Source organism: Cebus imitator, unplaced genomic scaffold (genome assembly GCF_001604975.1).
Source record: "Cebus imitator isolate Cc_AM_T3 unplaced genomic scaffold, Cebus_imitator-1.0 Scaffold155, whole genome shotgun sequence".
Lineage (NCBI taxonomy): Eukaryota > Metazoa > Chordata > Mammalia > Primates > Cebidae > Cebus > Cebus imitator.
The window spans coordinates 1,606,871-1,618,291 of record NW_016107470.1 but is presented as its reverse complement, the minus strand read 5'-3'; the positions used below and the strand labels follow the sequence as shown (position 1 = coordinate 1,618,291).

The 11,421-nt window shown below is 46.9% G+C and overlaps 1 protein-coding gene across 2 annotated transcripts in view; it reads left to right on the top strand.

Moving 5' to 3' along the window:
* The window catches only part of FXN (frataxin), a 32,170-nt gene that overhangs the window by 2,069 nt on the left and 18,680 nt on the right, over positions 1-11,421 (top strand). For both annotated transcript variants that reach the window (XM_017543433.2, XM_017543435.2), the window contains exon 2: positions 7,110-7,207. In XM_017543433.2, the coding sequence (XP_017398922.1) occupies positions 7,110-7,207 (98 nt within the window). The remainder of the gene's footprint in view (positions 1-7,109; positions 7,208-11,421) is intronic.

Here is an 11,421-nt window from a genome sequence, read left to right as displayed (position 1 = left end):
GCCAACATGGTGAAACCCCGTCACTACTAAAAAAAAAAAGAAAAGTTAGCCGGGCGTAGTGTCACACACATGTAATCCTAGCTGCTCTGGAGGCTGAGACAGAATTGCTTGAACCCGGGAGGCAGAGTTTGCCGTGAGCTAAGATCGCTAACTGCAAGATCCAGCCTTGCTGGCAAAGCAAGACTCCGTCTCAAAAACAAACAAACAAAAACCATAGTAATAGCCAGGCGCGGTGGCTCACACCTGTAATCCCAGAACTTTGGGAGGCTGAGGCAGGCAAGTCACCTGATGTCGGGAATTCGAGACTGGCCTGACCAACATGGAGAAACCCCGTCTCTCCAAAAAATACAAAATAAACCAGGTGTGGTGGCTGATGCCTGTAATCCCAGCTACTCAGGAGGCTGAGGCAGGAAAGTCACCTGAACCCGGGAGGCGGAGGTTGCAGTGAGCCGAGATCGCACCACTGCACTCCAGCCTGAACGACAGAGTGGGACTCCGTCTTAAAAAAAAGAAAAGGAAAAAACATCTCCTAATAACTCTATTATCACTTCAAATAATTAAAGTTGAAAATCCAGGTCCTCAGTCCCACTAGCCACATTTCTAGTGCTCAGTAACCATGAGGGCTGTTGACCGCCACACAGGACAGCATATTTAGTGCCTGATCGGTTTCTCAGCTCTGGCTACTCAGCAGAACCCAGAATCCACAGAAATGGCTTTTAAGAGCACAGCTCCACGGCCCCCAGGCCCAGGCTTACCCACTGGAGGCTGGGAAGGACTCTGGTTCCACGAGGCAGCCTATGTTTTTTGATGGAGGGATGTGACAGGGGCTGCATCTTTAACATTTCCCCTTAAATACTAGAGACAGCTTCGAGGAGGAGATAACTGGATGTGTCATAGTCCATTTTCTGTTGCTCATAACAGAATGCCCGAAACTGGGCATTTATAAAGAAAAAGGATTTTTTTCTTATTGTTCTGGAGGCTGAGAAGTCCAAGGTCAAGGCGCCTTTCTTGCTAGTGGCGACCTTGCAGAGTATCGAGGCGGCACGGGGTATCACATGGTAAGGGGCTGAGTGTGCTACCTCAAGTCTCTTTTCCTTTTCTTCTAAAGCCTACCTAGTTCCAATCCCATGATAACCCATTAATCTATGAATGCATTAATATTTGGATTAATTATTGGATTAATATCTTTGGATAATCTATGAATGGATTAATCAATTCATGAGGGAAGAGCCTTCATGACCCAGTCACCTCTTAAAGGCCCCGACTCTCAATACTGCCACATTGAGTTATGTTTCAACATGAGTTTCAGAGGTGACAGACATTCAAACCATAGCATGCGGCCTCATATATAACTCAGTAAGCTCCTGAGGCATCCAATTCTTCATGCCTTGGACAGCTTTTAGACATCTGTCCATTTTCCTAGAGGGACAAGACCATCACCCATGACCCTATGACCTTTTGACTTTAGGCCTAACAAGCAGGTTATACCCTCACTCACTTTCAAATTATTTTTATTGCCTTGCAGACAATTACACAAGTTTATACATTTAAAAAGATATATAAATATTTATACTACTTAAAAACTAATAATAAATGCTGTGGTCTGAATGTTTGTGTCACCCCACCATTCATATGTTAAAACCTTGTCACCAAAGTGATATTAGGAGATGGGACCCTTGGGAGGTGATGAGGTTTGAGGGTGGAGCCCATGTGATTGGGATTAGTGCCCTTGTAAAATAGCCCAAGGGAGCTTGTTCACCCTTTCACAGTGATAAGGCATCATCTATGAACCTGGAAAATGGCCCTCGCCAGACACCAGAGCTGTTGGTGCATTGATCTTGGATTTCCCACCCTCCAGGACTCTGAGAAACACATTTCTACTGTTTATAAGCCACCCAGTGGGTGGTATTTTGTTATAGCATCCAAGCTAAGAAAATAACAAATACTGGTATCCATGATACTAGGTTAAGAGAGAGAATTTGTTTGTTCCTCAGGAGGCCCTTGTGCTCACCCCATCACTGCCCCATCCTCCCTGGAGGAATCTGCCAGCCTGAATTCTGTTAATCATACCCTCCTTTTCTTAGAGTTTGACCTTCTCTGTATCTCCCTCAAGCTATGTATTATTTATATACAAGGCGTTCTGCTGTATCAATTCTGCTATGGCTAGTAAGGACTGGCCTGGATGGCCAACAGAGAGGCCAGCTTTCCTTCCCAGGTGTCCCCTTGTTGCCCCAGGCCCTGTCAAACCACAGCAATTGAAGAACGAATCGGGAGTATGCCTTATAGGGGGAGTTCAACACAAAATCGGTTCAATACTGATTCTGAACATCGTCATCATGGATGTATGCAGTTGTCATTTATTTATTTTCACTGCTGGATAGTTTCCATTTCGGTGAATATATCACACTCTATCCAGGCTCCTTTAGGTGACGTTTGGTTGATTGTGGTGTTCTTTTGTTATGTTGGTGCTGCTGTGAGTGTTCTTGTGCATGGACAGAAGTTCCTTTCGGGTGAATTCCTCAGAATGGAGTTGCTGGGCAAAGGGCAAGCCAATAATCTACTCATTTGATGCCAAAAGTATCTGTACCAGTTCATCCTCCCCCTGCAAAGCATGAGTCCTGATTCACTCTTCAAGTGCTGTGCTTTGACAGGACTGGGGATGACAAGGGGACACCTGGGAAGGAAGGCTGGCCTCCCTGCTGGCCACCAAGGCCAGTCCTTATCGGGGGTGGGCGATGACTGGGTCAGGTAGTTCCTGACCCATGGACCTGAGACTTTAGGCCCAGAAACTATCTAATATTTCCTCAAATGCATCCCATGAGCCGGCACTGTGTGAGCGAGCACACACATCTGAAGACTCAAGCTAGGCAAGCCTACCATGATATGTGGTCCAAGGGCTTGTGGGTGACTTGGAGTTAGAGGGAGACGTGGCTGCCGGGTGGCTTTAAAAAGAACACTCATCTTATGACCTTGACCTCTGAGCTCTGCCTCTCTCAAGCAGAACAGAATGGAGCCTCCCCTAGGCGGAAGCTGAAGTTTGCCTCTGACCTAGGTCTCCATGCTTTTGTTCAGAGCCTGAACACCCTCAGGCTCTGTATTTGGGGTATTTCTGTTCTCTTGTTTTATGCTCACAGTTACGAGGTTTGTTGTGAGTACCATGATCCCTTCCTTCAGAGAAGGAAACTGAGGTTCCAAAAGGCTTAGCAGTTGCCCAAGGAATGTTAAATTGGCAAAAGCAGGTAAGATATAAAGCAAGGAGTATTTGGCAATGGTTCTTTTTTATGATTAAACACAGTCGAAGAAAGACTTCTATTTCTGGCTGTGAATGAGTAATCTACATTGACCTACATTTGACCAAATCTCCCACCAATAACAACCATCAAATCTCTATTAAATTAAAACACACACAAAAAACAAACAAACAAACAATAAAACAAAAAAACAGCCGTGTGAAGGTATCAGCTAAGACAACTAAGGTTCAAGGGTCTGGGATCCTGGAGAGAAGGGAGCTTCCCCAAGGTGAACCCGACATTCTCAGACACTTTTCCTTGGATGTTTTGAGCACTGCTCTGATTCCTGGAAAAACAATTCCTTCCTCTATGCACAGACTCTGGGACCAGACAGCTTGGGTTCCGTCCCAGCCCTACCACTTGATATCTCTGTATCTGTGTAGGCAAGTGACCCTTTGGTGCCTCAGTTTCCTCATCTGTAAAACACAACTACAGTGGATCCTCGTTCGTTAAGCTTCTGTATTTGTGAATTTGCTCACTTGCTAAAATTTGTTACCCCAAAATCAATACCCCTGGCCCTTTTGTGGTTGTTTCAAAGATGTGTTCAGAGTAGCAAAAAAAATGTGAGCTCCTCCAGGTGCATGTTCCCAGCCAAGGTCCGACAAAGTGCTGCCCTGCCTTCTTATATCAGCTGTCATAGTGCAAACAAGTGTCCTTTTCATAGTCTGGTTAGTGCCATGTTTTTCACATTTTTGTACCTTTTTTTTTTTTTGGTAGGTTAAAATTGTCTCGAAGTGCAATGCAAAGTTCAGCATGAAGAGGCTGTGATGTTCCTCACAGAGAACATGCATGTGTTAGAGAAGCTTTGTTCAGGCATGAGTTAAGGTGCTGTTGTCCTGAGATCAATTAATGTGTTACTATTGTTTGAGACAGGCTCTGTTGCCCAGACTGCTGAAGTGCAATGGTGTAATCATAGCTCATTTATGGCCTCTACTTCTCTGCCTCAGGCGATCCTCCCACCTCAGCCTCTTGAGTAGCTGGAACTACAGGTGCACCCCACCACACCCAGCTAATGTTTTTTATTTTATTTATTATTTTATTTTATTTTTGAGACAGAGTTTCACTTATTACTCAGGTTGGAGTGCAATGGTGCGATCTTGGCTCACTGCAGCCTCCACCTCCCGGGTTCAAGCAATCCTCTTGCCTCAGCCTCCTGAGTAGCTGGGATTACAGCCTTGTGCCATAATGCCTGGCCAATTTTTGCATTTTAAGTAGAGGCGGGGTTTTGCTATGCTGTTCAGGCTAGAATTCCTGACCTCAGGTGATCTACCGCTTCAGCCTCCCAAAGTGCTGGGATTACAGGTGTGAGCCACCGTGCCCAGCCTCATGTTTTTGATTTTTTAAGTTGAAATGAAGTCTCTCTGTGTTGCCCAGGCTGATCTCAAACTCCTGAGCTCAAGTAATCCTCCCACCTTGGCCTCGCAAAGTGCTCCGATTATAGGGTTGAGCTACCATGCCCAGCCAAGATCAATGTTAATGGATCAACTATATATATATATTACATAAGATGTGTTTAAACAGAAATAAGGTTATGTATTGATCGACTGTTAACAAGGTTGTGACTGGTGGCTTACAAGGACCTAGCCTTATATTTCTCCTATAAATAATTTACTCATTAAGTGTTTGTGGCAACTTTCTAGCACAAAACTGTCAAGAATAAGGACTGTAATAAGAGTATGTCCGTCACAGGATTGTAATGAGGGCAGTCCATTTATGTAAAGGCTGAGAGCAGTGTCAAGCAGATGGAGAACACTCTAGAATGTGTGATAGCTTAACGGAGGTTATCATGGCTGCACTTTCACTTTTCCTTCAGAGCCATGTGTTTCTAAGGTCTGCGCTCTGTCCCCCACCTCCCCTTCCTCTGCCCCCCAGCCTGTTTCCTCCTCCACTCACTTCTCAGCCCTGTGCCTTCTGCCTTCTCTTTTCTGAGTTTGCCAAGGGTACTGCTGGCTCAAGAGCAGTAACTAACAGTCTCTCGCCCCTTCTCTCCATGGCAACCAGTGACCTTTGGAGAATGTAAATCTTATCACCAACCTCTTAAAGCCCTTTGGTGCCTTCCCAGGAAGACATCCAGCTGGGGTTCTTGGCAAGGCCCGAGGCCGCCCCCACCTCGCTCCATCACCTCCGCTGTCACGTCCCCTGCATCTCACCACTCCAGCTGCACCACTCTTGTGCCCCACTGGCTCTTGTCTGATTATTTCCTTCATCTCCCCAGCTGGTCAGCAGAGCTGGTGGTAATCAACTCAGACCCTGTTGCCTGTATGCCCAGCAGTTAGGGACTAAAAACAATTCACAGGTCACATTCTCTCCTGCAGATCATGCTAATAAGATCTGTCAGACAGCAGTCAGCAGTCAGAGCCAATCCTCTGGACTTCAGCAGGCTTCTGCCTCTTGCTATTTCCTGTTGCTTCTCTTAGTGACCTTTTAAGAGCATTGTGGATGCCTCCCAGCCTCCTGCTAACCACCCTGTAACCTGAACAGCCTGCAACAGCCCCCCCAGTAGAACTTTCTGATGTGATGGAAATGCTGTGTTTGCGCCACTAGCCACCTGTGGCCACAGGGTTCTTAAAACTGCTGGTGCAGTTGAGGAGCTGATTTGGTTTTATCTCCAACAAATTTAAATGTAAATAGCTACATGTGGCTTGTTGGCTAGCCTGTTGGACAACACGGGCTTAGAGAGACACAGGGAGAACTCACTGTAATGCACTAAAACAAGGTCAACAAAATCCTAAGAAATATTCCTGAAAAACTTTAACATAGGGCTGGGTGCAATGGCTCATGCCTGTAATCCCAGCAGTTTGGGAAGCTGAGAGGGCAGATCACTTGAGGCCAAGAGTTCGAGACCAGACTGGCCAATGTGGTAAAACCCAGTCTCTACTAAAAATACAAAAATCAGCCAGATGTGGTGGGGGGCACCTGTAGTCCCAGCTACACGGGAGGCTGACGCACAAGAATCACTTGAACCCAGGAGGCAGGGGTTTGTAGTGAGCTGAGATCGTGCCACTGCACTCCAGCCTGGGTGACAGAGCGAGTTTTTGTTTCTTTGTCTCAGAAACAAAAAACAAAAACAAACCAAAAAAAACTTGAGCATGATTATGTAACAGAAATGCAGGTTAGTTGCTCGCCGGATGCAGAGTCCAATTAACAAGAGGAGCAAGGCCTGGTACCAAAAAAAAGTAAATTTATTCTGAAACTAGCTTGGGTAAAGGGTACAAAGTGTCCTCCCTTTCTTTAAAAGTGTGGGTTCCCCTTTGGAACAGAAAGTGGACGCGTTTTTTTTTTATAAGATAGGAGGGGAAGGGCACAAGGGCAAGTGAGGGGGGTCCCTCTGCTAGCTCCATGCCTACTGTATAGGACAGTTGACTTGGCACCTTCCTGGGTATAAATGAGCTATGGCAGCGGCCAAGTGGGCATGCTTTCAATATGGTCTGAGGCATCCCTGAGGGTGGAAGTTCCAGGCCACCCCCTGGAGGTGAAAGTTCCAAGGTGGGTTTACTTTGGTCTGCAAATCTACTGTCAATTGGAGGAGAGATCTGTGCTCTAGAAGAGCACACAGTTAGAAAAGCTTGCCCTGCAGGGAATGTCCGTTGAGGGGGAGGTGAAAGGTTATATTTGCATTGCTGAAGGGCTAAGAAGGAAACTGGGAGCTAGGGGAAAGGAGAAGAGAGGATAAATTTTTTTAAGAAAAGTAACACATTCCCCTTTTCTTAGAAAAAATGGGACACTTTCGTATGTAGAAGTATCAATATATAAATTATGCATTAATGGATTGTAATTCACTGAAAAACTAGTAACGTACTTCTTAACTTTGACTTTCAGAGGTTGAATCTTCGTGGCCTCAACCAGATTCAGAATGTCAAAAAGCAGAGTGTCTATTTGGTGAATTTGAGGAAAACGGGAACTTTGGGTCACCCAGGGTAAGGTAAAACACCTTCCATGTCAGAGATGTCTTCCTCCTTCTCTTCCTTTCCCGTAAGAACCTGTTTTCTTCCGACCGCAACAATCGTAGGTGTCTTTTTATATGACTGAGTATCCACCACATTATTTTTTATGAAATAGTATTAGGTTGTATGGGTGTGATGTAATCCATTTAACCTATCCCCTATTGTTGGATGTTCAGGTTGTTTCCAGAGTTTTGATACCATTTTATTCAATATCCTAATAGTTAGGGCAGGCCATGCTGCTATAATAATAGACCCAAAAATGTAATGGCCCAAACCAATGTTTGTATCCTCCTCTCTGGCCAGTCCAGGGTTGGCATCCCTCATGAAATGAATTAGGAGCCGGGCACGGTGGCATGTGCCTGTAGTCCCAGTTACTTGGGAGGCTGAGGTGGGAGGATCACTTGAGCCCAGGAGTTCTGGGCTGTAGTGTGTTATGACGATCAGGTGTCCGCGCTAAGTTTGGCATCAATATGGTGACCTCCCAGGAGTGGGAGACCACCAGGTTGCCTAAGGAGGGGTAAACTGGCCCAGGTCGGAAAACGGAGCAGGTCAAAACTCCCGTGCTGATCAGTAGTGGGATCGCGCCTGTGAATGGTCACTGCACTCCAGCCTGGGCATCATAGCGAGACCCCATCTCTAAAAAAATTTTTTTAATAATAAAAAGAAATGAATGAGAAACTACACTCCTTCCAGCTTCCAGTTCAGTCCTTATCTGTCAGTGCCATACTGCCCTCTGCGTTGTTGAGTCTCAGTCACCTTGTCCAAGTTCCGTTTCCCAGAAAGGGCTAGAAGCACAGAAGGGCTGGAAGTGCCACTTGTTCCTCACTCACATTCTGGTGAGAAGAACTTAGTGGCATGGCCTTAGCTAACCGTAAGGGAAGCTGGGAAATATAGTCTAGCAAGTGCCCTGGAAGAAGCCAGCAATGATTTCCATGGAAAGCTGTAAGGCACGGCTGCAGCCTACTCCCTGCCAACCTGTATCTGCATGACCCTCCTTCCACACTCAGATGCATTTACCCCCAGCCCCAAGAAAGCCAACCGATGGCCATGTGGTCACCGCAGCTACCTCCAAGTCCAAGATTTCCAGGTGACAGGCAGTCTCCTCTTTCTCAGCTTTAGGAATGACATCTTCTGACCTACACACAGAAACACAAGGACACACACACACACACACACACGATAGAGAGGAACAGGATAACTGCAACTGTAACTCCATTCAGAAAAGAGGCACAGCCTTGGCCCCCACCCCGCAGCAGTGGAGCCCTGCTGGCCGCACTGGCAGTGGAGCTTGCTCCTCCACAGATCCCTGCTTCAGCCTCCCTGGGGCCTCCTGCTTGTCTGTTACTTTCCATGGCCACAAGGGAGGCAGGCAGTGGGAAGTGTGCCCTCCTTGGGGGCGAGCAGCCTTCACTGTCTACTTCATGCTGATAACAGTTTGGGGTTCCACAGCCTGTTTTAAGACACCAATAGGCTATTTTAGGCCAGGCTCATTTTTCTTCTTTNTTTTTTTTTCTTTTTTGAGATGGAGTCTAGCTCTGTTGCCCAGGCTGGAGTGCAGTGGCACCATCTCAGCTCACTGCAACCTCCGCCTCTGGGTTCAAGCGATTCTCCTGCCTCAGCCTCTTGAGTGGCTGGGATTACACACCACCATGCCTGGCTAATTTTTGTATTTTTAGTAGAGACAGGGTTTCATCATGTTGGTCAGGCTGCTCTCGAACTCTTGACCTTATGATCCGCCCACCTCAGCCTCCCAAAGTGCTGGGATTACAGGCATGAGCCACTACACCCAGCTACATTTTTCTTTGAGATGGAGTCTCACTCTGTCACCCAGGCTGGAGTGCAGTGTCACAATCTCAGCTCACTGCAACCTCCACCTCTAGAATTTCAGCCATTCTACTGTCTCAGCCTCCTGAGTAGCTGGGACTACAGGCATGTGCCACCATGCCCAGCTAATTTTTGTATTTTTAGTAGAGACAAGGTTTCACCATATTGGTCAGGCTGGTCTCAAACTCCTGACCTCAGGTCATCTGCCCACCTCGGCCTCCCAAAGTGCTGGGATTACAGGTGTGAGCCATCACACTCAGCTGGCGTTCTTTATATATTCTGGATGAATCATTTTTCAAATGTATATAATGCAGATATTTTCTCCCACTTTGTGATTTGCCCAACAAAATTTGGGCAAAAGCAAAATTTTAATAACAAAAGCAATGGAAGCATCCCTTGTATCCAGCTGAAGAGGACTGGATAAATAACATAAAATTAAATATTATAAAAATCCATAGGTGCTAATATAGAACAATTTCTAAAACATAGTGAAAAATGCAAAATGTTTCATTTGTGTATTTAAAAGAATATAAAAATAGAAGGATACAGAAAGCCTTTTTTTTTGAGACAGGCTGGCTCTGTCATCCAGGCTGGAGTGCAGTGGTGCCGTCTCTCGCTGCAGCCTCCGCCTCCTGGGTTCAGGCAATTCTCCTGCGTCAGCCCCCTAAGTAGCTGGAATTATAGGCGTACACTGCCACGCCCAGCTAGTTTTTGTATTTTTAGTAGGGATGGGATTTCACCATGTTGGCTAGGCTGGTCTCAAACTCCTAACCTTAGGTGATCTACCTACCTAGGACTCCCAAAGTGCTAGGATTAAAGGCATGAGCCACCACGCCCAGCACAGACTCATTTTTCTTTGAGAGTAGAGTTTTCCCTCAGGCAGTCCTATGTGCCAGGAACCACATCCAAATTTCCTCCCTGGATGGGAGCCTCAGGCTGCCTTATCTCCTTGCATGCTCCCTTGCCCAGCTCTGTCAGCCTAAGGACAGGCACCTTGAGGTTATGTTAGACATAAGATTGGGGACCAGCAATGCCCTCAACCTGGTTTTTGCAGCAGGATTGGGTCCCTTGTTTTGGCTCAGTGGGAAGCCTTTGCTGTTCAAAGCCTTAGTTTCTCTGGCTGGGCATAGTGGCTCATGCCTGTAGTCCCTGCACATTAGGAGGCTGGGGCGAGCGGATCACCTGAGGCCAGGAGTTCAAGACCAGCCTGACCAACATGGCGAAACCCTGTCTCTACCAAAAATACAAAAAATTAGCCAGGAGTGGTGGTGGGCACCTGTAATCCAGCTACTCAGGAGGCTGAGGCAGGAGAATTGCTTGAACCTGGGAGGCGGAGGCTGCAGTAAGCTGAGATCGTTCCATTGCACTCCAGCCTGGACAACAAGAGTAAAACTCTGTCTCAAAAAACAACAACAAAAAATGCCTTGGATTTTCCCTTTGACTTTCCATGTTTGTGTAGCGTTTTATCTCCAGTGCTCCATTTCATTCCATCCACTTGCAGATGTGCCAGCTCTCTCCTGGCTTCCTCTTTTCTTGTCGCATCTGCTAAAAGCAATAAGAAGCCACCCATATTCAGGAACCTTCTAACTGTCCCCAGAGCTATATGCTCAGTAGGCATACTTCTGGCCCTCCAGGTTATCTGAGACTCAGATTTCCAGAGGGCTTTGCATGGCTCACAAGGTCTGAAGAGCCTCTGAGCCTCCCAGCCTGCTGTGTCTGTTCATCGACCCTGCCACAGTCTCAAAGGGGCACTGCACACTGCACACTGCATGTTTGAGGCTTTTGCTTTGGTGGCACCCATTTCCAGCCCCAGCTTCCAGCATTCCTCCCCCAGCAGACTCTCTGCTGCTTTCCCCTTACCCGTTCCAGCAGTGCTGGGAGGCTGGCTAGGGCCCTTGCAGGATGCCCCAAGTCCAGCTCCTTCTGGCCTCTGGGAAGCAACCCTTGACCTGCCATGTGGAGGAAGATAGCCTGCTTCTGCCAGGGCCCAACTGTCTGCTGGCAGGTCACCTTCCAACCTTGGACTTTATAACTGTCAGGTATAAAGCTAGTTGTATTTTTATGTTTCTCAGATTCTTCAAGACACTTATCAACCAACCTCTCCTACCCATTCTGTTCAGCTCACTCTCAGAACACACCGTATCAGGCCACCCACTCTTTTTAAAGGACAGCCCCTCACCAATCCAATCAGCTAGCCTTCCCCACATTGTTTCCTTGAAGTGGGTAATGGACTGGGTGGGGAAGGGGGGTCATATGGCAGATCTGTATGTCTTTTTTTTTTTTTTTTGAGACAGAGTTTCACTCTTGTTACCCAGGCTGGAGTGCAATGGCGCGATCTCGGCTCACCGCAACCTCCGCCTCCT